Below are 27,684 nucleotides of genomic sequence, written 5' to 3'. Positions count from 1 at the left end.
GACTTCAGGAACCTCTTCTCTTGAGCTCATCATCCCTCTCCTAGGAGTCTGACTGCAGGGGCTCAGGGACATCTGAAGCAGCTGCCAAGCCTTGAATCACAGCACTGTTTGTGGCAGAGCTGTGAGATGCTTCCAYGGGGGTCTACATCCCACTCACTCAAGAGTCTCTTGATTGTGGCTCTTGCTAGTTTGCATGCCTGTGCCTGGCCATGAACCTCACCAAGGTGGACTCTGTAATTCACCAAGATGAACAGTGTAATTCACTGCTGCAAGTGTTCATTTTGGACACTAGTAACAAAATAAATGAAGTGCATTTTATTGGAAATAGCATGAGAGAGGAAAAGGAGATAGCACAGACCCTTCCGTGTCCCTTCCAGTGGTCAGAGCCTTAAGTGGTTCAGCATTGGATGGATCTTTATTCCAGGAACGGCACGCTGTGTATATCCCATGCACGCARAGGTTCACTGGTGGTGTGATCTTCACATTTTTATAGGTATGTTCTGAGACATAAACAACTCTGTTTATAATTCCTATTGATGAATGAAAGTATACTTATACAAAAAAAAGCTGCTTCACTTCAAGAGAAAGACAAGGATGCACCAGCAGCAGCATCACAGAGTGCCAGTTCAGGAACATCTACAAAGTTTTCCATTATGAATAGCAGGTGAGGTTTAGCCCACAGCCACGTGATATGTTTGGCACTGCAGGGTCCAAGCAGTATGCGCAGCATAACCTAGCACAAAACTGCACGCACTGATCAGCCAGATTGGATTTATTTTTTATGTGGCCACTAACTCCTCAATGTACAATAGTGTTCTGGTTAGGAACACTGCAGACCCTGATTTGTGGATTTAACCTCCAGTCTTGATATTTGACCTGCTTCATCACCACAGGCATGTTTGGGACTCACTGGGCTGCAGCAGCAGTGTGGACAGCTGCAGCATTTTAAATCTTATGGGCCCTCCTGGTCTTCTTGTCTTCCTGCCCTGGATCCCCTTTCCTTGCCAAGCAGCCCCACCCTTGCTGCTCTTTGACAATTTCCTCTCTGTCCCTTTTCCATATTGATAAATCTTAGCTCACARGAAACAGAAAACTGAAGCCCTACTCTGTGACAAAGCCTTTCTAGCGGACATGTAGCTTTCACTTTGAGTCAGCATGTTGTGCTTTCTCAAATACCATTTGGGAGCCCAGGATAGCTTTGCCCTGGAGTCCAGGAAATTCTCTGCATTTCCTTTAGTGACTATGGTTACAGTATAATGCCTGCTAAATCTTGTGCCTTCAGACATGGATTTGGTTTGCTTATGAGAAGGCCTCTCTCGAAACTCATATATGCAGAGGGATGTGGGGTGGTCTCAGAAAATTATATTCCCCAAAGGCCTGGGAAGATGTGTCATCTCCAACCCTTCCCCAAATGACATGAGAAGGAAAAGCACACTTAGTTCACACACCATTTGTGAGTGCTGTCCTGTAATGTATCTGGTTTTGTTCCACAGCCTGGCAGTACTGTATATCCAGAACAACATGGCATGTCGTGGAAATGGAGTGTAGTGAATGAACAGATGGCCAGTTATTGACATACCACCTTGCTGGACTTCAGAACTGGCAAACAGCAAGGCAGTGTTTGCCCTCTACATGGCTGCTCTTCCCTCATCGTTTTGTAACACCCTCCATGCTGCTCTTTCCAGAAYTGCTTCCCATGGGAGCTGCAGCAGCCACACTGACCGTGGCACTGCCTTTGCAGCAGGTCCTGCTGGTCCCGACCAGCAATGCACAAGTGCAGTACTGGGCCCAGCCATTGATACAGGGATGTGGATCTTACTCAACTTCACTGAATCTGGACTTTTACCTCTCATTTTAGCCTCTATGGAGGTTGTGTTCTCTTTCATAAACCAAATAGCTCCATCCCTTCTACAGTGTTTGATTATTTTTTTCACCCAGGACGGACACCTCTTAAAGTGCCTTTGATCTTTCAGCAAATAGTATTTCTGTCTTTTTCTTCAAAACTTACTGGGTTCCAGGCACAGTGCCATTGGTCTATATTTCAGTATCTTGATCATAATCATCTGCTCACACAAAAATTAGGAACAAAATTGAAATTTACGTTAAGCTCGCAAACCTAGTCTACAACAGATGTCTGTCTGTAAGAAGACTTGAGATACAAATACTCATTTTGTATCCCTAGTGACACCTAATGGCCCGATTTAAAATGAGTCAAATGGTTGTGTTTCACTGTGAGGACATTAGGTGGACCTAATTGTAGTGTTGTTTTAAGGAACCATTTACCATTGAATWAATTTCCTTACCAATGATTGGGGKTTTTTTTTTCATTTCTTTAAAATAATCATCAAGCAAAGGAACAATTAAACAAGAGAATAGTCATTTTTAGATCCATGTAATGTAATTTAATAGATACCAACGTTATTATAATTGTACCTAGAAAGTGCAAAGCAACAGATAKGCTTGATTCAGTTTAATAACAGGTTTATAATTGTTTATAAACTTTCACCCTCTGCTCCTTAGAAAAATATTTTATAAATCCTGTCTTTTCCTTTTTTTGCTTTAGTTGCAGCAAAACTCTCTTTACTGCTTTAGGCTATAAGAGAAGCAGAACATGATATGCACAGTAAACCTTGAAATTGCATAGAYATAAAAATACTTCTTTGCTTGAATACTTGTGTTAACCATATCTAATCTCTCATAACTGTCTTGGGAAGACCAGTATTTGCAGTTCTCCCACAAGCTTCATAGCAGCTAAGAGAATGTGTTTCCCTGTAGCCAACATCACCATTTCAAGTTACATTTAATACTTAGTTTGAAAATGTTTGAGACAGCTCCAAATAGTGCCGAGTGTCTCCCTTTTTAAGCACTTTTTAAGTACTGTGATTTGCAGTTCTGCATGTGCATGCCATCAGAAGGAAGATTGCTTCAGTCAGTGATTAATGCTAATAAGCCTTTCAATTGGATAAACTGCAACCTGAAGAACCCTAAAGACTGTAAAATCGGAAATAGTATCTCTGGGAAATTATGTCATCAAAGGTTTATAATCCTCTTCTTGCACAATTCTTGTGGGTATTAGAYGGTTAAAGCAGTCCACCTTTTAAGAAAAAGATTTTTCTCGTGTTTTTGAAATTGTGTCTCTCAGGCATCACCTCATTATATTTACTAAGGGCAAGTAGAGAAAATCTTTTAAAACTATATGGAAATTCAATAGCAGATTCAAAAAAMTGAGTTATTTGGCATGTCATATGGAGATAAGCTCAAGGTAAAAATAGGAGCTGTAGGGTTTACCTTGCTTAAACTCAGAATTTTAGAAAAAAATTTAGAAAAATAATTAGAARAAAACTCTTTAATGACTTCATATATGGGTACATTCTGGTTTTGAAAATAGGATCTAAATCCCAGTCTAAACCCCTTCTGTCAATGACCATTACCCACTATATCATATATTTTGRTTGTGTGATACATAACCCAGAACAGGTAGAGACATGTTTAGTTTGCAATGCTTTTATTAGAATAAATAGAAGGACCAACAATTGACATTCACCAAATCAATGACATGTCATGGGAATGGAGATGGGAAATTGCATAAGTCAGGAAGGTGTTGTGTTTGGAGATGATGATTTAGAAAGAAATGGTAAACTTTCTGTATGCCCCCTCAGAACAAGAGACCTAGCCTTACAGTACATGTAACACAAAGAACCACAAATACATTCCTCAAAGAAGAATGATTTGCTTAAATTAAGTATTTCATCTGCAAGTTGTCCAGGCATCAATTCAAGGATAGTTGCCAGCAAGTTCAACAGAAAGGAACAACTTCTGAAAGCGTGTTTATTTCAGAGAACTATAGAAAAACCAGATTCTCAATATCAGTGTCAGAATTTCTTACAAAAATCAAAACACTGGCCCTGAATCCTAAGATRCTCAATTACGATGGAAAATACTTCTAAGCTACCTCTTGAAATTCTCATTTATTACTGGATGTAAGTCCTGAGTACAACTTGTGTAAGCAGAAATATCTGCACCCAAAAATCTGAAAGGTGACACACTTCTTCAGGAATATCTCCCTAGATATTGAAGGCTTTCCATTTAGAGAAAGTAGTGCAGAGATGAGATTATACTACAATACTAGAATAAAGGGGCTCTGTTTCTCAGGGGAACATAAGCATTATTTCCAGCCCTTTTTCTCTTTAGGGAGAGCAATATCTACCAAAGAGGAGGATCATATCRCTTGGATTGTGTTTGATCAAGAAAAGGTATGGGTGGTCAGCCCTAAACTCTTCAAATTCAGAGGAATGCTGGATGTCTCCAGTCACAACCTCTGAACCACCTGCCTCARCRCCCTCTTCAGTGACTTCCATGAATGCCCTGTGGATGGCATCCGATAACTTCAGGCCCTCTGCCGAAGAGATGCCAGAGAGATTGGCCGAGGGGCTGAACAGGTCGGTCATACCCAAGGATGTTAAGACAGATGTGAGGTTGTATTTCTCCTCAATCTTCATGCGTGGGAGGTACACYTTCACTCTCTTCTTTTCCATCACCTTGGGACTGGTCCACTCCATGAGTCTTTCATAGCTGATTTTTTTCTCCAGCTGCAAAGGCATGTAGGGAATTAAATGTCTGAGACAAAATTTCAATGGCCTTGACAGCTGTGGTTTTACCTCTTGTTACTGTTTTCTTTCCCATTTACTTTCTTTACACAATAGAACAGATATTTAAATACATTTGTTTCTCGTGTGCGCTTCCTCCTGACTATGGAGCATTATCTCATCTGTCTTGAGGAAGTTCTGCAAACCTTTATCACCTGAAAATTTCTTCATCAGATCAAGTATTTTTTTGTAAAAATGGAGTTTTGGAAAACAGAAAGTCAAATTAACCCTAAAACTGTTCCTTTTGGAAGATATTTTATTGATCCCTTTCTTCACCTTTATGTTTTTCTAATGCTACTTTTTCTCATTTTCCTTATAGTCMGCTCCTGGAATGCTTTCTACATCACTTTCATTTTTTTATTTCTCCTAGACTACACTTTTCTTCTTTAGCAAACATTTGAAATCATTCAGAGTGACAAAACTCCTGCTACCTTGTCTGCWTTTGATGCCTGATGGAGATTGGTGTACGTAGCAATGTCCTCTTCTGCAGGGCTCCAGCAGCCCTACACTGCTTTACCTTCATTTTATAAAATGAAGTTTTATGAGTTCAGGGCTCTCTGAGAGGCTCTGCCTGAGTACCCGGGCAGCTTCTGCGCTCCCCTGCCTGCCCAGCACAGCTGTGGTGTGGGGGGAGGAAAGTCAATGGACAGCAAAAGGTCTGACAGCAGCCAAGCCCTGCTGAAGTCATAACTCTTCTCCTTCCCCTACCAAAGCCATACCTGCTCCAGGCCAGAGATGTCATCAGGCAGCAGCACCAACAGGCTCAKGTCTCCACTGGCGTAGGGAATCTCCAGGATCTTAATTTTCTCTTCAGCCACTCTTCCCACTTTGAAGGTGCTGTTCTGACACATCATTTGCACGGGTCTGCTCTCTTGCTGCAAAACAGAAATGTGAGATGATGTGATGGGGGTGAAATTTTTTTTGGTCAGACAAATGTACAAGACCTTTGAGAGGACAGGACTCAGTTTTCAATCATGCTGCCTTTGGAGAAGAGCTRTGTCTCCATTTTTGTTTATGCCAGCTTGTGTGCCCTAGAAGCCTGGTCATGCACAGGTCTTGCAAACATTACTTGGCTTTAGGCCCAGGCACTGACAATGAGGGACACAACTAAATCACCYAACCTGTAACATGTATTTGTAACACCCAGACTGCTGGCCGTGTGAGCCATCATCTTTCCTGGCCAGAAGTGTGTCTGTGTCCTCCTACCTCTGTCACATTGAAAGGTGCTTCCTGAGTGTCTTCTTCTTTAAATGCAGTTTTCCATATCCCTTTGAAGTAAATGGCATTCACAAAGACCAGTGCAGTATCAAGATTAACAGAGTCYGAGACAAGGAGATCTTGGATGCGTCCTTTAAGAAAGAGAAAGGGCAGTGAGGGGTAAGACACAACTCCTCTTGTGTGCACAAATCTCTGTGACGTAGGGTGAGAGTGGGTGTTCTGGCTTTGTGGAATTTTGTTTTCATAGCAATAAGCAACCTGCTCTTGCTTGACTCACTTTTTCTAGATGTTATGGGGAGAGGAAGACAAGGATATAGTTWAAGGTAGGTGAGGGAAAATAACTGCTACGCATTTTTCGGTCCTTACCATTTGTCTCTTTTTCCACCCAGGAGTTAATGAGCTGTCTTGCTTCCTCTGCAGCTGTTTTGAAATTAACTTCTTCCAGCTCTGCTTTGTAGAATTTCTTCGCACACTTTATGTATTCCTATAAGCAGAAGGGTTACAGCTGTCAGACTGATGAGAAAGATTGTGAAATAAAGCAGTTTTAAGGAACTGTGAAGGTTTACTGCTGGGTTTGAACACGTCAGTCAATGAACACGTCAGTGATAGCTGTCTTCCTATAACTGAATCTTAAATCTGTGCAAGAAAGACTGCTTCACATACATAGGTCTGGTGCTTTTTGATGAGACAGGGTTCTAAATTAAAAGTTTGATAAATTTGCTTTGTTTTACTAAAAAGTTTCAGTTTAACACGTTTCTAAGAACAGACAATGTTTGTCTCTTCCTCTTTATGTCCACTCTTTATTTTAAATACTGTGTTCACAGTAGATTTCATTCTTAGATTTCAAAACATTCTTAGATTTCAAAAGCAAAATTTCCTTTCACTGATAAAATTTGATATTTGGCTTTGAGAAAATCTGAATTTGACAATTTCAGTTATCATTATTTCAAGTAATAAAATACATTTATTTTCCCTTAAATGTTACATTTTTCATTAAAAGCCATTTTTCTGACAAATGAACTGCAGTCTTGATTACTCCCTGTGATTTGTAACATAGGCATATTTTATGCCATTACACATTTTGCCTTCATCTAACAGGCACAGAAAGGTCCAAACTTATTCTGTACCAGTTCCCCCCATGGCTCACAATCTCCTCTTSATCAACAGAGAGTGGGCTGCTGTTGGTAGTGCATCTCTAGGGCAGAGTCACAGGGGTTTTAGAGGAAATCTCATGGAAATCAGTTCACAATATAACTCACCTCAAGAATAGGGTATGTTTTGTCGATGTAGAGTCTGTCAGCAATCCTAAGTGAGTAGGTAGCATTTTGCCGGCTGATGTCTGACAGAATATCCTTGAATGATTTGTGGATGTATTCAGCAGTGCCACACTGAGGTGATGACATGAAAAAGAAGATAGATTTTGTAAGGAAATAAGAGCCTAAAGTATTGTCCCTTTCAGTTTAGAGTGATGCTCCAGGGTGGTCTTCTGCCACAGACTGTCACCTTTGGGACAAGTGCTGCTGTGGTGGTGTGGTGCATTGAACTGGCAAGTTCGTCCTTGTCAAGTGAAGTCCCTGAAATGTACTTTTAAGGTGCAGTTGTGCTCCTGTCACTGAGACTTCTGGGCTCTTTTCTGCTCAGCATCTTCCTGCCCTGCTTTGGAGTCTCTCAGCTGAAAATCAAACTGCTGTACCCTGGCTCCAGRGGCTGAGCCCCTTCCACAGCCACCCCCCAGCAGCATTTGCCCAGGAAGGCACCCTGGTGCCCAAAGCATCCTCCCCATGTCATTACTTGCTCTGGTACAAGATGAACAACCTGCTGTCTTTCTACATTTGCTAAAAAACAGTTGAATAACACCCTCTCTCCCTCCCTCCACAGATCCCCTTGGTTTGAGGCCACTACCTTAATTTGTGTTAGTGTCTAAAATTGCCAGGAGGAGAAGCAGAACAGTTCTAGTTCTGAGAAGAAAATAAGACAAAAAGGAAGATTAAGTTATTTCCCTACCTGGGGGTCAGTAATGTCTCCATCTCCTGTAACGTTATCAAAGTGAAGAACCTGCAAGAGAAAGAACCAGTGGTAGAAATGAGAAGCATGACCAAAAATAATATGAATTACACATTTATGCACGTTGCTTGAGATAAAACTCTTGGCTCAGAAAAAAAAAAAAAAACATGCTAACTGAGAAGACAGATTAACTAAAAATTTACAGGTTACCTTGCAACTGGTCTATGCCCTCTGTGACCTTCTTGAAAACTGCAAATACCACTCTTYCTTAGATTATATTTTTACTAGTGAATGGCTAGAAATTAATTGAGTTACATATTATATATTGCTAAAACTATTCTCTCTTCCTCTCTTCCTGGGATTTATCTTTTTTATATATTAACAATGAAAACATGATTAAATTATCTGGAACTTGTCAGAATTTAAAAATCATAAAGCAAAATTGCCTGACTGGTAATCTACTTTGCTGTTGTCCCTGAGAATTTTTTATGTGTAAGTCGACTGCCTGTTATATTGAAAATAACACATCTTTTTTATTGTTATTTTCTATGTATAATTCTTGATTCAGTTCCCCATTTTGTGACTTTGGCTTAGTTCTTGTGCATTAAAACAGGTGAGAACCTCATCAGTAGATAATGTTATTCAGTGATGTTATTTAGAAGGAGSCAGTAGCACAAGTAGAGATTACTTTGGACCTTTGTAAGTAACTTACCTTCTGCATCTGAGATTGAGTCTTACCCCTTGCTCCCATATACACCAGGGCCAGGGTTGAGAGCATGCTCAGGGAGGAAAAGAGCACGTTGTCATTGCTGCGGTGTAATTTCACCTCTTTGAATACATCAAAACAGAATTCAGCATTTGCTGCACTGATGGAAGCCATTGTGAAATCCCTGCTGTCTGAAGGAAACAGAAAGTCTGGCTTACTGTGGGGAAATCAGTCAATTGTAATGCAAAAAAATATCAGTGCATATGAACCCTAAGCTTAGTGCACAGGATTTTTTTCAGCAAACAGAATGCAGTGGTGTGGATTTAAAAGGCAGACACGCTTTTGGATTCATGAGCAATCAAAATGCTGGATATCTGCCAGCTATAGGCTATAGRCTGGTGAAAGAAAACAACACAGACTCGAAAATACAGTACTTTAAAGTCTAATAACGCTAACAGTATAGTGTTTATACAACTTATAAGGTCTTGAGGATCTYCAAGCAATTTATTTCACTCTGTGGCTGCTAAGGAGCAAAATCCAGGGTACTCTGCCATATGTATAATAGTCCCTACATAGACAACATGTTGATATGACAGTCATCCCTTACTCTGGGATAATTTAAACAACAATGCACCCAACTGTTCCCCTATTAGAAAGGATGCTCACTCTCTCTCTAAATTGAACTGCTTATGTAGGTGATAAAAATCTATTTTTTATTACTTACCTATTCTGCTTACTACTATATTTTRGGCTTTAAGCTCCATTTATGTTCTTGGTGAAGAAACAGATTCATGTGGCAAATGCTTGGGGTTTTTTTACCACTGTTTATCTCTGAAAATGAAACTATTAAAGATAACACAGAGCTGCAGAATGCTGGGGCCATTTGAACATTCTGCACTCCTTGATTTTGTTCAGAGAATATCTTACATAAACCTGGGAATTTTAACAAATTTAATTTTGTCTTCTAATACTAAATGAAAAATTAAAGCAGTGGAGGAAGAAGGAGGAAACTGTTGTAACATATCACCAGCTTYTCAATGGGGAAGAGTTAGTAAACAAAACTATGGTTCATGAAGACAAATACTTTGACTATGCATGGCAGAATGTGAAAYAGTACAATAATACAGAAGACACGTGAGATTTCTGCAGAAGTCATCCWCTGATAATTAGTTTCTTTAACTGATATTGAAGGCCATAAACCTGGGGTTACATCAATATAAGTATTCTAAAAGACAATTTGTTTTTATATTACAGTTTAGAAGTTAAATCGTAATTCAAAGAAATGCTTACCTTATCAGATTCACCAGGGAAGGTAAAGCACAGCTTCTCAGCTGTACTTGGGGCAGACTTGACGAACCCCTTGAAATATATCTTGTGTTATTTTGTGACACGCCCAGTGCTGCCTGCTCTGTGTTTACCCAATGAAGTGATGGATGGAGCTCCATGTCAGACATGCACTTTTACTTGGAATAAGTCCATTCTTTGAAACAAAAAAGAAAAAAAAATCCTGAATGAAAGGATTTTAACCCAAAGTTTCCAAAAAGGACGATTTATTCATCATAGCATGTGAAACCTTGCAGAAAAGACAGGAGCACATTGAAATGACTGAAGCAAAAATAATGATGAAAGCTGTTAATTGGAACTTGAATAGCAAGTATGATTTGGTTATGGCAGCAAATAGTGTAATGTAACTTGTGAATTTTTTTTAAATGGTGAGGAATTCAGTCTTASAGAATGTCTGTAAGAAATTCTGTGTTATTTTCCTTAATATTCCTCTRTCATGAGCAGTGATAGGCCAGATASAGTTCAGAGTCACCATTCTGTGAACTCACAAATTTTGGTAAGATCAACACATGCAGGATTGTGTTTATTGCAACTTTTCTTCCATTGTTGGCTGGACTTCCAGCCAGTATCACCAGCCTTCTCACCAGAATCCCTAGCTCTTCCTAAGGAATGAAGAAAATCTGCTACCAAGAAACATAAGAAAGAGCATATCCTTTSAATGTTTGTTGCCAAATCAAATAAAATTGAAGTAGATTTTTCTGCAAGAAGTTATATGTAATTGCATGGTGTCCCTTGCTGCACTGAAAAAGACCACAAAGTGTTTCACAGAGCAYAGTTTTTCATTGCAGAGCAATGTAGCTGGAGGAACTCAGACATAGTGACCATCTGTGCGGCACATCAGTGGAAAAAAACACTCAGTGAGCATATTTTGGGAATACAAATCAATTTCAAAAGCAATATTCTAAGAGTCTMCATAGAGAAGAATTATAGAGATGAAGAAAAATGTGTTAGGGAAAGAGAGGTTGGGAAAATAAGAAAGACAAGATTTCTGTAACTTTTTTAATTCAGGCATCAGGATACTTAGATTTCTGTCAGATACTACCAGAAAAGGATCTGAAGTCATTGCTGTAATTTTGAAGGGTAGTTTAAGRTGTGCTGTTCTTTTCCACAGGTCACAGCACCAGATGCTAGGTTCAAAATGTGCCTTTTGTACATACAAAGACCATTCTTAAAAGACCATTCTTCCCATTCTTACATTCTTCCAAGAGTAACTTCATGGCACATCAGCTGAGCAAACCAGCTGAAGAAACATTCATGCTCTGCAAGACAGTCATAATATACAATAGCAAGCAAAACGCAGTCACATAATTCCTTTGAAATAAAAGAATGGGCAGACAATAAAAAGAACTGCTTTGACCTCTTAAATGTCATGTAATTTTAAAATAGAAATCCAGAGTCAATATACAAAATGCCTCTGAAATTGTCTAGAACAAATCAAGCCCCAGGGGAGTAGAGGTGGACATTTTAACCCTTTTAGTTGTCTGTGCAAGAGGAAAGCCTCAGAGTCATCCCTACCTTTCTCCCTTATACAGTTCTTCATAGTCCCATTCAGCTGAAGTTTCTCATGCAATAGTAACCATGAAGAGCTTGGTCAGGATTGGTGCATTTACATYCCACTGGTACTTTACATGTATGTTTACTAGCGTGTGCAGTCCAGGCCAGTCTGCTACAACCTTTGTTAGGCAGAAACAGGGCTTTTGAGAAAAGATATTTAGACTTTGAACTACTGGGGTGGCTCATCACTGCAGATCTGCAAAGAGGTTGAGCTGTTCTCTCACAGGAGCAGTGTGAAAACTGATCACCACTTTGTGAGTCCCATTTAGCTGAAAAGTGTCCCACCTTGTTGGAGAAAGACAAGGTTAAATGGGTGGTTAAATGGGTGCACATGCTGTGTATGGTGAACCTTTAATCACACAGTTCGGAGTGCTCCCTGGACTGCAAGCTGTTCCTGCAGCTGGGATCCTTCTGCCTTTCTGGCTTGAGACTGCCTTGTGTTTGTTCAAACAAGCTTCTACCCTCATGACCATGGTCCATTGCAGTATACCTGACAGCTCATAAGTCAAAGGATTAACCAATATATTTTACCCTGTCACTTCTAACTTTTGAATATGCTTTTAATCTTTTTCCTTGACAACTGAATTGTCTAGTGGTGGCTTCCACTCACTACATGTGAGCCAACTTGTCATTTGTGCACCATCTACCTGAATCACATTTGTATCATCATAGACAGCCTTTAACTTGGTAGCTACAAAGATATCCTGTGAGTTGGTRTTTTGTAAYGGCCAACTCACTGCATTAATGTTGKTAGCAAAATATTTYTGAATTTAATATATTTGTTAYGAAAKAAATTTTTTCTTTCATACCTAAAGAAATCTAAGAAAGGTTTTCTTTCACAAACCTAAGAAAGGTTTACAGCAGAGARGGYGCAGTCCACTGCTTGAAAACCATGTTAGTGCACCCAAGCTACTGGTTTTGGTAGCATTTCTATTTTTTATTGGTCAAATGAATGATTAATGTAAAACAAGTTGAAGAAGCAACTGAATMATTCCTCAAGTAAGTAAAAATCTTGCTTATGATCAGCTATCAGCACAGAATTATAAGATGAGAGGTAGAGCCTAGTCAAGTGGGCAACTTGAAATCTGTCATGGAGACTAGTGAGGTTAAGCAAACCTTCCTGCAGTTGAAACACTTCCTTGGATGAAAGATAATAGAATGCCATGTCCAACACAGCTGTGTAATGCAGCACAAACACAGAAGGATGTGTTTATCCACATACCCTTGTTTGACAATGCTTGTCCCAAGAAAAAGGTCAGCTAAGGCTCTGCTGCCCTTTCCTCCGCCAGGCATTTCATTGTGGTGCTGTCCCTAAACCAACAGGCTCTTGGACATTTGAACCTTTACRAAACAATATGAAGTCCAGGTCAGCTCACAGACCAAAGCCTCTCATCCAATCACAACGTCCCACACAGAGCTCAAGATTTTGTTCACATCCATGCTGCTGTTCTTTTGTCAGGGGGAAGGAGCATATTGATTGTTTCATGTTTGTCTTGCTCAGAGTGGGTGCCAGTGATTGTTCATTTGGCTGCCACTGCAGACTTTGGTGCTGTAGCTATCAATGATGGTTCCTCTCTCATTTGTCCTGTAGGACTCTGTTCTTCCCCCAGTCTGAATAATAGTTACATGTCTGGTCAAGCTCCTTAGAACAGGAGCTCTTAGCCCACCTGGTATCTTCCACCGTCAGCCCCGTGCCCTCCTGAATGTTGRGCATCTTTGCTTGCAGTGCTGCCTTGCTCACGCAGATGCTCTGACATGAATCTGCACATCTCAGTGTTGGCAGAGTGAATTTCTCAAGTGAAGGCATCTTCAGAAGTGATGGTCACAAGTCACTCATCCTTACTACATCTGCTTAGCAGTGCACACAACATCCAGGGTCTGCTGCTTAACAGGTTCTGGACTAGCACACACAGCTGTCCCTTTATCACTCACCACAGCACATATGCAAAGTCCCTTATTCATCCCTCCAGTCCATGGAATTATCCAGCAGCCAGGATGTGGATGGCCTTACTCATTGGCCTCTAAGAAGGCAGCAGGGTGACTGGGTCCTTACACCCGGTATACACAGTGCAGGACAGAWGGCCACTGGCATTGGCACAATTAACTGTCTATGCCACTTGGGAGCTTAGTTATCAACATCCCTCCCCACAGACAGGACTGTTTGTGGCAGCCTGTGACTAACATTGCTCATGTCACTGTGCCTGTCATGTTACCTCCCAYCACTCACTGGAAGTCAGCCCTGCATGCCCTTTATCTCAGCACATGCTCCCAGGAAAAATAATGTTTTTCTTTTGCACAAAATAAGATCAACTAATCTCTTAGCTTGTTTCAACACAGACATCCTTCCACAAAGCCTTCCTCTCCTCTCTGAATGATAGCCTACTGAGATTCTTAGCAATATCCTGATGTGTGTCCTGCAGGAAAAGATTGCTGCAGAAAAGGAAAAATGTCACTACATAAGGGTCCATGCTATCGTTTTGGCTTTCCAAAAAAGAACTGGGAGTCCYGGCAGACACCAGGTTGACCATGAGTCAGCAGTGTGTCCTTGTGACAAAGAAAGTCAACAGCACAAGGGGATGCTTTAGGAAAAGCACTGTCAGCAGGTAAAGGGGGGTTTTCCTACCCTTCTGCTCAGTGCTGTTGGGACCACTGTTGGAATGCTGCATCTACCTTCAGGCATTCCAGTACAAAAGAGATGTGGATGTACTGGACCAGGACCAGAGAGAACCGGAAAGATGATGAAATGATTAAAGTATCTGCCATGAGAGGAGAGACTCAGAGATGGGACTTGTTACCCTGGAGAGGAGAAAGTGCAGGGGGATCTTATCCACGTGCATAACCTTCTTGATGGGAGTGTGAAAAGAAGATGGATCTTCACTTTTTCCTGTGAGCAGGCAAGAGGGAAGGGACATAACCTGAAAGAGCATAAATTACATTTAAACATAAGAAAATACATTTTCTTATGGATAGGGAGGTAAATCCAGGTTACCYAAAGAGGCTGTGGAGTCTCCATCCTTGGAAATAYTCAAAACACAGAAGGACATGGTCCCAAACAACCTGCTGTAGCTGACTCTGATTGAAGGGGGGAGCTTGGAAGGGAAAATCAGCAGAGGTCACTTCCAATCTCAGCTGTTTTGCACCTGTATGTATATCCAGAGRGAGATGTCAAGGGAGAGGGAGAGAGCAGGGTTATTGCACATTAATGTGCAAAGAAAGTAGTGTGGTGTGGGTGAGATACTTGGAATGGGAGTGTGTGGCACATAGKCAAGTACTGTTTCCATGCTGTATGGAGGCAAATGTTGTGTCATAGTGGCAGACCCTTGGATGTCTCTTTGTGCTTTCTGGAGGGGTGCAATTTGTACCACAAAATGCAGAAGATTTCAGGTTTTGTCCGGTTACCTTGCTAAGCCTTACTTCTGGTGCTGCATAGCAGTCTGTTAGAGAAATAGGGCCTCAGTTCTTCAGAAAACCCTTTGGAAGGCAAGGACAAAAATGCCAGTAGCAACAAGGAGGTTTTCAATGTTTATTTAGCTTTTTTTCCCAAAAAGTTTTTGGAGTATTTTAATATTGTTAACAGCAAATATTAAACAAGTTACAGGTTTGATACAGTAATTTGCACTCTTTCCTGCCTCCTATCTTTTCTTTTGGGACAGGAGAAGCTTTGTACTTGCCTCTAAGTCTCATGGCCCCTTTGCTTTTTTCCCATTCCTTCATTTTGACCATTGTTGTTGTTCAGAAAACAGCACTAGTCATTGAGGCATRTCTTTGTACTTTAAGCACTTTCCAGTTTAATAATCATGGGAAGGAAAGGTGGCAAAGGTAACCCTTTTGAAGTTCTACTTGCTGTTTAAGTGTACAGGCTTTTAAATATAACAGACTGGATAAACTATTTTGGACTAAAAGAAACACAAAAGGTGATTAAACTGCTTATGGGAAGCCTTAAGTTGTTGAAATCTTTTGGAACAGTTTATATCACTGCTTTAWTTCTTAAAGAACAAAAATTAAAATATACTTGGCAAAATAGCTGTCTTTGCCACTGAAAAACAACTGTGTCTGTATCACAAACATCCTGATGAAATTCAAATAATGTGGRTGTCAGACAGGTAGCACCAACTTCTTTCCTCTGCAGATCTGCTTTTATCTTAYCACGCTAGGCATTAAGGTGGAAATAGAATCATAGAACCATAGAATGTSCTGRGTTGGAAGTAACCCATCAGGATCGTTGAAGTCCAACAGCCCTGAGAATCACACCATGTACCCGAGGGCATTGTTCAAACACTTCTTGAGCTCTGTTAGGCTGGTAYTGTGACCACTTCCCTGGGGAGCCTGTTCCAGTGCCCAAACACCTTTAGGGTGAAGAACCTTTTCCTAGTATCTAACTTAAACCTCCCCTGACACAAATTCCTGGTATTCCCTCGGGCCCTGTTACTAGTCACCAGAAAGAGGATGAGTTCCTGATCCTCTGCTTCCCCATGTGAGAAAGCTGTAGCCTGCAATGAGGTCTTCCCTCAGTCTCTTTTCCAGGCTGAACCAATCAAGATCTCAGCTACTCCTTGTRTTGGTTCCCCTCAAGGCCCTTTACCATCCTCATGGCCCTTTTTTGGATACCCCCCAACAGCTTATTGTCGTTTTTATATTATGGCACCCAAAACTGCCYCCAGCACTCAAGTTGAGRCTGCCCCAGGTCAGAGCAGAGMGGGACAATCCTCTCCCTTGCCCGATTCTGTGCCTGATGCCCCCCAGGACATGGYTGGYCCTCCTGGCTGCCTGGGCACTGCTGGCTTGTGTTCAAYTTRCCATAGACCAGAACCACCAGGTCCCTTCTGTGGGGCTGCTTTCTAGTGTCTTGTTCCCTGGTTTATGCATACATCCAGGGTTTCTCTGTCCCTTATTATTAGAATAGCTGCTATTAACAACAGAATACCTCCTCACAAAATTCTCAGTGGGGAAATGCTTTGCCTAAGAGTTGGCCATCTACTTATTCTTTCTTATGCCCCATAAGTTTCATGTTTTTTCAGATGATTTCATCATCTTAAATGTCAGAGTTGCTGGAATAACTGTTCCTTGAAAGATTTATCTGACCAATTGTCAGTTCATCTTTAATACCCATTGGAATTGTACTGAAAAAAGACATAAGAACAAGTTTATATTCCACTGGGCTATTTCTTGGTAATCTGTACGACAGAGAGGAATCAAATTCTAGATATGTGCATTCATTTATTTCATAAATGCATAGGAAACTTAATATCTATGTGTTTTATTAATTCTAAAACCAGGAAGATTTTGTATTAAATCCCATTTTGCTCATAACAGTTACCAATGTAATATTTTTAAGGGTTTGTCATCTAGAAAACTAAGAAAATTCACATAATTTCATGACAAGCATTTGTGACTTTCTTTTATTATGTTAAGAAAAATAAATCAATTATATGCATCAAAATTGGTAATATTGATTAGAATGAAAACAGGTCATAATGTTGAGCCAATATACCCATATTTGGAGATGCTAGTGGACACAGGAAAAAAAGGCAGACACTTTAGGAGTCTCATGTATTTCTTGAAAACAAGAGATGTAGTCTTGAATTATCATAGGAACAAAGAAGCCCAGCTGCATTAGTGGAATAATAATGTACTTGAGTTTTGAACACCTGAGAGCTTTCCAGGAACAAACTGAAGTTTACTTGCTAAGCAAGATCAACAGAGACAGGGTTTATTTTAAAAATTATCTTAAAAGATGTGTTTTTCACAAAATTCCCATGGAGAAATCAGATTCTTTAATACCACTTTAAAAAAATAAAAATGTCCTCAAATTTGAAGTGATATCCAGTGTTTTAAACAAGAGTTCAGACAACTCTTTTGCCTGGCAGTCCTGGATGAGTCCTGGATCATCTGGGTCATTAAGATATCCATGTTCCAAGCTTTGAATCTACACTCTGTGACAAGCCATAACTAGACAAAGTTAGATCTCCTTGAAAATTTTGAAGGGAAACTCTCCATGACTTTGGAGAACCTCTGAAAGAAATTCAGTGTTACTTGAGGTGCTCATGGTGAGAGGACAGCTCTGGTGATAGGGAATATGTACACCATTTTCCAAAAGCAAAGTAACAAAAAAAAAAAAAATTGCATAGGCACCAGTTAATACCCTGCATAGTGGAATCTTGTTCACAAACATCTCCTCCAGACTGGAGATCTCAAAGACAAACATGGGTTTGTCAGCAGGACAGTACCAGGGAATGGGATGAGCAGAGCCCATGGCTTTCCATGTAATGGAATACCAAAGACTTGGAGTCGTGCCTGCAGATAGTTCTTCAAGCGAAAATCATTTGACCCCTCCCTGGATTTTGATCACTTCTACTCTCTGTGGGCTCAGTCTTTGCTTGGCTTAATTAACACTGAAACCAATCTGAGAAGGGACAGGAGCAAACACACTTGTTGCTATTTCCTCACCTGCAGATGTGTCTGCCTTTGCTGTGGAAAATTCTTGAAGGGGCATGAGCGTAGCGTTTCCACTTGGAGAAAATATTGAAGAGATGAGGTTATACTACAATACTAGAAAAAGGGGGTCTGTTTCTGAGGGGTAGGCAAGCCTTATTTCCAGCCCTTTTCTCTTTAGGGAKARCAATATCTGCCAAAGAAGAGGATCATGTTGCTTGGATTGTGTTTGACCAAGAAAAGGWATGGGTGGTCAGCCCTAAACTCTTCAAGGTCAGAGGAGTGCTGGATGTTTTCTGTGTCATCTGCTGACCCAGCCTCCTCAGCGCCCTCTTCAGTGACTTCCATGAATGCCCTGTGGATGGCATCCGATAACTTCAGGCCCTCTGCCGAAGAGATGCCAGAGAGATTGGCCGAGSGRCTGAACAGGTCGGTCATACCCAAGGATGTTAAGACAGATGTGAGGTTRTATTTCTCCTCAATCTTCATGCGTGGGAGGTACACYTTCACTCTCTTCTTTTCCATCACCTCTGAACTGGTCCACTCTGTAAGTTTTTCAAAGCTGATTTTGTTCTCAAGCTGCAAAGAGAGGCAGGGAATTAAATACCTGGGAAGCAAATCCAACTTCTTTCTGCCATTCATTTGTATCAAGGCTATCAGAAAAGTAAAATCCCAGCCAGAATGGTTTCTGAAGCGCATGCTATTGACACCCTTCTTGCAGTTTTTTAATTGCCTCTCCAGCACTGCCTGTGTCACTGTGCTTTTATTCACTTCTTTACCATCTTGACACATGCCCTTTTGTCCAACTGATCTTCTGCCTCATGARGCACAACCCAACAGTTTCACAGCCTAGCAAATTAGTCAGTTTGAGTTGTAGATAGTACCAAATARAAGCAAACTCTTCGACATCTTTAATAACTCTATAATTCAAATATATTGCTGAAATAAGAGTAAATGCTCATAATGCAGACTGCATTGCTTTTTCCCCTCTCTTGAGTCCAGATAGGTTGTTTTATAACACTGCCCATATATACATCCTCTTCTGCAGGGCTCCAGCAGCCCTACACTGCTTTACCTTCATTTTATAAAATGAAGTTTTATGAGTTCAGGGCTCTGAGAGGCTCTGCCTGAGCACCTGGGCAGCTTCTGTGCTCCCCTGCCTGCCCAGCACAGCTGTGGTGTGGGGGGAGGAATGTCAATGGACAGCAAAAGGTCTGACAGCAGTCAAACTCTGCTGAAGTCATAACTCTTCTCCTTCCCCTACCAAAGCCATACCTGCTCCAGGCCAGAGATGTCATCAGGCAGCAGCACCAACAGGCTCAKSTCTCCRCTGGCGTAGGGAAKCTCCAGGATCTTAATTTTCTCTTCAGCCACTCTTCCCACTTTGAAGGTGCTGTTCTGACACATCATTTGCACRGGTCTGCTCTCTTGCTGCAAAACAGAAATGTGAGATGATGTGATGGGGGAGATTTTTTTTTTTCAGTCAGACAAATATACAAGACCTTTGAGAGGACAGGACTYAGTTTTCAATCATGCTGCCTTTGGAGAAGAGCTATGTCTCCATTTTGATCTCATCTGCTGGTGTGCTCTKGTCAGACACAGCTGTTGTAAGTCTGACAGTGAGGGACCCAGGTAAATCACCCAGTCTATGACAACAGAATTGTAAATACAAATAAAACAAATAAAAACACAATGAATATACAGCTGGCCAGAAGCTGTATCTGTGCCCCCCACCTCTGTSACATTGAAAGGCACTTCCTGAGTGTCTTCTTCTTTAAATGCAGTCTCCCATATCCCTTTGAAGTAAATGGCATTCACAAGGACCAGCACAGTCTGAGGATTAACAGAGCTTGGTTCAAGGAAATCCTGGATCTGTCCTTTAAGAAAAAAAGCAGGGTACAAAGTGATAAGTATCATAGCATTAGATTAGAAGGCARTCAACATTCTGCCACTTCACTTGACTTCTCCTTCTCCAAAAGTCTGCCCATGGAATTAAGGTTTATGAGGRTGATTTAATAATRCACTGAAAGACTGGCATCTGGCTARAGATTTCTKMAARAAAATAGGTCAGTTCAAGAGTRTTTTAGATCCCCMGKAATAATTCTAAGCAGTGCTTGGAAAAAAWAWATATATAGAAAAGAAGGAAAGAGAGAGGGAAGTACCAACACAGATTTTCTCTTTCTCACAATACATTATTGGTTTTTCCTCCCACCTCAACACAATAAATGCACACAAGATTCTAAATCATTTCTTTCCCACCATCAGAATCGTGTGCATTGCTTTCTCTCCTAGAAGCCCACTTCTTACCCATCCAGCACATCCTTATAAAATTATGCCAATATTCTAGAGAAGCTGGGACTAACCTTGTGTGAGGTAAGCTCTCCAGACACAAAAAGTATGCATAAAGTGTGTGTATCATGGCACCTCTGCCTTAGCCAGATGTATTTAAAACACTGTCATTGCCACCAAGGTACAATAGAGTCTTCTGTTTCTACAGAAAATATGCACTAATGGGAACAGGAGGAGGAAATTTCTCCTCTAATGTTTAGTCTTTTCAGAAGTTGCTAAAATATAGGTGTCAGAGGGATGTATATTCCCTCTTATAATCTTGTCTGATTTACCGTTTGTCTGATTTTTCACCCAGGAATTAATGCGCTGTCTGGCTTGATTTGATGCTGTTTTGAAGTTGACCATCTCTAGACCAGATCTGTACAGTTTCTTCACACATTTTGAGTAGATCTGTAAAATATCAATTGTAGCCACTGAATTAGTAATATTTTTAAAAAAGTATGAAAGTGAAATAAAATATTACTAATAGGCTTTTATAGTGATGTCAWGGTTAAGGTGTTCTTATTGCTTACTTCCTGAATTTGTTAAAGCTGGGCCAGAAAAAAATAATTTTGTTTCATTTCAATTTCAGACAATTTCAGATCTGACATTTTTATTACTTAACCAGTTCAGAGCATATATTACAAATGTTTAAATATTTTCTGGAAGAAAGTCTGATCCAAAATCACTGTTTTCASATTCATTTCAGACTATTTTATAATCTTTAGGCCCACTTCCTTTTTTAAAATAATTTTTCCTTATTTTCGCATACAGGAAGTTGCTTTGATCTAGAATATTTGTRCTTTTTGTTTTGAAAATGTAAAAGAAATTTCTTTTTGAGGTGAGTTTTCAAGCAAAGAAAAATGCCAAAGTCAAATTATTTCTTGCAAAAAAAAACCAAACAACCAATTAAAATGGGGGAGCAAGTGGGGAGTGGGGAATTACATTATTAATAATTTTATTAGTCCATTCATTTTTTAATAGGGACATGTTTTTGCCACAAGTTCCTTTCCATTTAGACTATTGCCAGGGCTGTGACAAAGGAAAAAACCATGTTAATTCACACCAGTAGAGACCATTGGATTAACTGATCACATACTCTGGCCAGTCCTCCGGGATTACAGAATTATACAGGGCTTAGCAAAGGATCACTTACCGGTAGGATTTGACTTGTCTTTTCAGCATAGAGTCTGTTGGCAATGTGGAGTGAATAATTGGCTTTTGGTTCAGTGATATCAGAGAGAATTTCTTTAAAGAGTAGGTGGATATTCACAGACTTGCCACACTGAGTTGTTGATAAGAAGATAAAAAAGTATAGCTGTTAGGTTATTTTATGGGAAAGAGGATTATTTGTATTTTACAAACAACATGGGAAAGCACACAATGTTTGAACATTTGTAAATGAACATATATTACAGTCTAAGAATTCCATGGGAGGGATGTTCTGTATAAACAGCTAATGTGTTCGATTCATTTGTAGCATATGATACCATTCATTTCAGGTGATAAAAAGCAGAAAACTTCACTGATGAACCTGAAATCACATAGCTCAGGAACAAGGTAGCAAAAAAGAAAAATGTGGTGTTGATTATTGGAATTGGTGACTTGTCATAGGTGCAGAGCCCCTAAATCCCAGTTAGTGCTTACATTTTCATAGCAGTTTTTTGCAGAAACTGCAGGTGGAAGAAGAGAGCTAGATGGCAAGGGAATCAGGAATTGCTTTGTAATAGAGGTAAAAAATGAATCATCTGTCTCAAGTCCCTATAATGGTACTCCAGGTGACACCAGCTAAAAACTGAACAATGRTAAACAGTAGTTGGGACTTTATTTTTTTTCAGAATAATTGTGTTAAAGAGCTCCTTTCTAAATGCTTAACRAATCCCTAAATGCTCTAGCTTTACATACTACCTTTATTTTTTAAAAAGTCTCATGTTTTCGTAAGTCCCACCTTGTGTTTTGGATCCCAAGTGAATGGGGATAGACCAGGCTCCATGGCTTTTGTTATCTTTACAGAGGCAGAAGATTAACGTGAACAAAAGCATACAGGTGGTATCAAGGTACTGGGACCCCTCATGTTTTTCTTGGGGTAACAGTGGGAACTGGAGGTTGCAAAAGTCCCTGTGGCTTAGTATGAGTGTGGTTACTTTCCATTCTCTGAGGATTCTGGGCTCTTTTCTGCTGAAGCATCTTCCTGTCCCACTTTGGGGTCTCACTGCGAGTCTGCCTCCTGTACCCTGGCTTCAGGTAATGAGATTCTTTCAAATACCCCAGCAGCACTTGCAGGTGTGGAGTTCATCTACACAAAAGTGTATCCTGATTCCCAAAGTATCCTATCCTGCCCTGTCACTTGCAATATGTGCAGGATGTCTTCTTTTTCTGGTGGGTTTTTTTGGTTGTTTGGTTGGTTGGTTTTGTTGYTGATTTTTCACTTGGTGTTTGTTTTGTTGCTGCTGATTTTGGGGTTTTGGTGGTTTGTTGTATTATTTTTTAACTTAAATCTCTTAAATTAAGAGAATTAGCAAAGGTTTGGAAAGGTGTTGAACCTACTAAAAGCACAATCAGAACAGTCTGTTCTCGGGAAAAACATGTGAAAGAGAAATCAATGTACCTTAGATTTTTGTACCTTGGTCTGGGTAGTTCCAAGTCCTGCAATTTTGTCAAAGTGAAGAACCTGCAATTGAAAGTAGAAATTAGTATGTGAAGTCCACTGACAGTAATTGATGTTCATGCTAAAACTGTAGGCTGATTAGCACACAGATGAACTGAGACATTTAATGTGAGTTTTAAACTGGACACTGCAGTGAAAATTCCTGACTATGATCAGCTTAGATCCCTTCTTTTTCAGTTAATGGCATTCAGTGTATAAACCAGCTACAGCCTTACTGCATTGTATTTACCACTGTGACTCTCATTTTCTGAATGTTTCATCTTTTCTGTGTTTCAAGCTGTCCTTTCCCACCTGGAAGAAATCAKGTCTATGAGATAATGAAAGATGAAGCAAGAGACCTGCCTTAACCGTTCTCCAAAACTGCTCTATCTTAATGAAGTCCAAAGGCTGTTCTTGCCCTTCATGGGAAAACACAATAAGTGAGAGCCAAACTGCACAGTTTGGAAAGCCATTCTTTTGCTAGGCAGGGTTGGAAGATATAAATGGATAACATGCTGCCTCTTTGAATGGGATCCTGGAGAGTTTGTATCCATTTGTGTGGCTTACCTTCTCCATCTGATACTCAGTATTATTTCTTGCTCCCAGATAGACCATGGTCAAGGCTGCAATCATGCTCAGGGGGCAATAAAAGATGTTGTCRTTGGGATGGTGAAGTTTCAGCTCTTTGAATACATCAAAACAAAATTCAGCATTTGCTGCACTGATGGAGCCCATTGTGAAATCAGTGTTATCTACAGCAAACAGAAATACAACTCTATGGTCATGATCTGTAACGCTTGTTTTAAAAGTCTTGCCAATAGCTCAAAAACTGCTAGTTCGTTGCTGGTTTTGTGATGCTGAAGCAATGAATGATGTGAAGCCTACAAATTCTGTGATCATTAGAAATATTGCAACTTCTAATGCAATAGAAGTTTTGCTTTCTTTGTGTTTGTTTTCTTTTGGCAAGATACTGTCTCATAAGCAAGATAGGACCTTGTACTTGCCTTTTAGGAAATAGAAACTTTCATCCACCCTTCAATATGATAAACATAGCATTGAATGGATGAGTTTCCCCATGGCCATCCATAGGGTTCTGAGCAATGTTTGAGACAATGCAAACTTAATATTTCATTTCTTCTGTAGCTGCTCTAGACCTTTAAATCAAATGTAGTCAACTCACTATAATTGTTGTGTACTKCTTACTATTGCTTAGTACAATCAGCCACAAATTTGGATGTTGCTTTCCTGTAATTTACAGGAATAATAGGAATAAGTTGCTCTGAAAACACAGCCAGCTGCTTACATGATGATATATAAATTTAGGGTTTTCCTGTGGTCCTGTTTCAGACATTTAATCTGTGCTAATGCATTTTAGCATAAGCATGCATATATACATATATAGACATATAATATATATGTGTATGAGTTTTGGCAAGGAGTGAGATTGAGAAAAGAGAATTGCCTTTATTCCCAATTACTAAAATTATMTAAGGACAGTTTTAATAGTTTTGGTTAACAGATTTTCAATGAAAAATAACTATTTCTATTCAACATTGTGGTGTACAAACCACGTATTTTGCACACCTARAAGTATTCGACAGTCAAACAGTATAAGATATATTGATAAGGCAAGGCAAAGTTACTGTCTATGCTGTCTTTTTACACACCTGTCTTATACTTACCTTAAATTTCTTAAACATAATATCACTTTTTTTTTCATCTTAAAGAATACAAATTAGAAATTACATTTTCTTGGAGAAATACTTACCCCACAAGCTTCAAAAAGGCATGTAAAAATCCAGCTTGCTAGCTGAATCTAAACAGCTTCCCTGAGCTCTTGGTGATATATATTGCATGATTTGAGACACTCCCACTGTTGCCTTCAAGGAGTCATCTTTTCAGTCACTGCCTTTCGTCACAACCTCTTGATTCATTGTGCTTTGAAACATTGAGCAGACCAGTGTTAAGCTGGTACTMTACCTGCAGCAAACAAGCCTTTATTTATTGGAGGAAAACCTGATTTTAAAATGAATTATTTAAGCTTTTGCTGTAATTTTCTCTGCTTCTCACCTGTGAGGCAGTGTCAGTGCAGAAAGCACTCTAACACAGTACTCMCACCAATGTAGGGAAAGGTGAGTGCTGGGCTAACTGCTGAAGGTCTGATAGAAATGCAACAATCTGCTGCAGTATCTGTGCAGTGGAACAGAGGGAAGTTCCTCAAGAACCGTGACAATTTGACTTTGCCAAAATAATGTAATTCCAAGCAAAGCCAGCTGCAGAATGGTCATTCTGTTGAGATGGGTTTGAAATGGATTTTTTTTCCATGTAAGAACAAACCCAAAACTTCCTGTTTATTTTTCAAGACTGAAGTACTACTGAAAGGTGTTTTGGTCTACCAAAAGACACAATTATGTTCCTGCAGTCCAAAGGCTGGTGTGGTGTACGGCTTGTACTTGTTACAAGCACAGCCACATCTATTTCTYCACCTAGGTGAGACTAAGTTATTTTACCTGAGGCCAAACTACAAGGGTCTACAGCATAGGTGTGCAGGAGGAGGGGAGAAGGGCTCTGAGGAGAAAGCATGTTTTGCTAAAGTTTTATTTTGATGAAAGCATTTAGAGCAACATTGTTGAGTTGAATTAGAGGTCTCAGGGATATGCATGGAAGAGATTTGAGGAACAGACAGGAATTACGTATTTCCTGGGCTGTAAGCCTGACCTCAGAGTATTCAGGTATTCAGAAATTTATTTAAACCAGACAGTGGGATTTAAAGGATGACTGAGAGCCAGCTTTTAATTTTCATTCTGTGCAGGTCATGGCAACAAGGCCCACGGTACTTGCACAGGCCATTCTCATCGATCTTCCATACCTTGTAACTATGGCAGGTGAATAAACTACAGAATCTGTCTGCAGGAACATTCATGGTCTGTTAGACAATCATAATGCACAATATAAAACATAATTCARTTGCAAAAAGCTATTACTCTCTATTGAATAATACACTTGATGAGCAGTAAAGAAACAAATCCTGCATCTGYAAAGGCCATAGCAGTGGATAATAGAAACCCAAATTTGCACATGAATACAGCAGGAGAGTAACTTTTTGCCCTCTATGAAAAGGAAGGGAAGCTACTTTACCCTTAGCAGTGCTGTTTGTTTTGCTGAAATGCAGGGATGCATGTGCAGAGCCTAATAATTGGGATGGTTTCGTTTCCCAACTCAGAATGAGGGTGTTATAGCAGCAATGAGGATGGAAAAATCTAAAGATAAAGGAGCTTTCCTCACACCTCATTCAATAGTCCTTATTCTGTGAGCTGGGCTGCTGTAGCTTTTACTTTATCCATACTTATCAAACYCTTGCTGTCTGAGGGCACAGGTTCTGTGTGCAAAGATTTGTGATGTGTCTTTTGCTATTCTCCCATTCTCACATATTCACATTAGAGTTCCAGCCATTGGTCAGCAGCTGCTCAWGGTGCTTCTTTGGGGCTTCCATGAAGAACATTCCTGGACACCCACACTMCTTTGTATGCTCTGGTTCAATTTGTTTGTCCTGTCTGGACTTCTGTGGAGCTTGTCCAGGAAGGACAAAACCAGCCCTGCKAAGATGGCCATCCCTTTGTATAATATCCAAGATTTCCTCAACATTTTGTTGTACCCACTCTTCTGGGACAGGGCATGTAGGTGTTTCAGGTTTTCTTTCCTCCCAATATATTTGCCTTCTTTGTACACTCTACATTTTGTATGTCTACAGCAATGCCTCAACAGTTCTGCACAAGGTATAGTGGTGGACCATCTGAAAATTGCTCAGTTCCCAAATTATGCAAACTAAATTACCCTAATATGAAGAACTACTTTTCCAAGACAGGCAGGATGGTTTAATACCTTCAAAGTAGAGAAGCTCATGGAAGACAGAAAGTTTGGCTAGCCAGTAATTGATGAGGCAGCACAACTTTTCCAGAGAACAGTCTGTAACTGCAAACCCTTGGGTTAGTTTTGGGAGTTTTTAATRCATTGACTGTTAGTGCAAAAGTGGTTGCAGAATCAGCCTGGGAGTAGCTGCAAATTTTGATCAGCATGGGCTATCCATATGCAGTCACCAGCAGACAACTGCTCTTTTKTAACTTTGCCTACTTAGGGCATTGGACCCGGGGAAGAACAGATCCTTCTCCTGAAATTCAAARGCTACAATTGTAGTACTGCAAACAGAACAAGACAAACAAGTTTAAATCTTTCATATCCATCATTGTCTCTAAACAGACATGAGCAAGGAGTCTGCTGTGCTTTGTGCCTAAACTAATACGTGGTGCTTGCCCCTCTTCCTTCATAATCAAGGAAATACCAAGCAGCCAGGAAAGCAGCTCTTCCCAGCATTTCTCTGTTCTTATTTTCACATTTGATTTCTTCTGGTTGCTCAGCAGTTTTTGGGCAGTGTTGAGAATAATGTTTGCTTGTGCTTTGGATGGTCGGTCCGTCTGCATTATGCAGACTGTGCACATTACTGTGCCTGATTGCCTTTCTTGCTGGAATCATAAGGAATCTGGGCTTCCTAATACATAACCTTCTACCGGTCATATTTTGAGGGAAATAAACAATAGTCCTTCTATGAAGGGGGGGAGGGAGGAAGTGTGACTCAAAGCTTTTTTTTTTGCTTTTTCAGTGACAATCCAAAAATCTTCCTTTGMTTTTATTGACTATCCATTGCAAATCTTTTGAAGATATAATAAAAATGATGTTATATATATATGTACTAAGAACCTGTTTAAATGAAAGCACAATTTCAGAGAAAATGGAGGAGAACTGCAACT

At 40.1% G+C, this 27,684-nt stretch overlaps 2 protein-coding genes across 2 annotated transcripts; both read right to left on the bottom strand.

The window, feature by feature from the left end:
• Nucleotides 1–4,180: 4,180 nt before the first annotated feature.
• On the bottom strand, nt 4,181–8,748 carry LOC130577639 (ovalbumin-related protein Y-like). The gene is made up of 7 exons (XM_057373139.1): nt 8,581–8,748; nt 7,869–7,919; nt 7,124–7,252; nt 6,231–6,348; nt 5,853–5,995; nt 5,366–5,521; nt 4,181–4,589 (listed from the first exon to the last, which is right to left on the bottom strand). Exons 1-7 carry the CDS (start codon nt 8,746–8,748, stop codon nt 4,188–4,190), a joined length of 1,167 nt encoding a protein of 388 aa, XP_057229122.1. The 3' UTR covers nt 4,181–4,187.
• An 8,710-nt stretch (nt 8,749–17,458) lies between these two features.
• Nucleotides 17,459–23,662, bottom strand: LOC130577640 (ovalbumin-like). Its single transcript, XM_057373140.1, has 7 exons — nt 23,447–23,662; nt 22,856–22,903; nt 21,389–21,517; nt 20,526–20,643; nt 19,639–19,781; nt 19,180–19,335; nt 17,459–18,483 (listed from the first exon to the last, which is right to left on the bottom strand). The coding sequence occupies exons 1-7, from the start codon at nt 23,612–23,614 to the stop codon at nt 18,082–18,084; spliced, it is 1,164 nt and encodes a 387-aa protein (XP_057229123.1). The 5' UTR covers nt 23,615–23,662; the 3' UTR covers nt 17,459–18,081.
• Between the last annotated feature and the right edge of the window lie 4,022 nt (nt 23,663–27,684).

The sequence above is a fragment of the Malurus melanocephalus genome, unplaced genomic scaffold, assembly GCF_030028575.1.
Source record: "Malurus melanocephalus ecotype Western Australia unplaced genomic scaffold, MMel_1.1 scaffold_187, whole genome shotgun sequence".
NCBI classification, from domain to species: domain Eukaryota; kingdom Metazoa; phylum Chordata; class Aves; order Passeriformes; family Maluridae; genus Malurus; species Malurus melanocephalus.
This window is presented reverse-complemented; position numbering and strand designations above follow the sequence as displayed.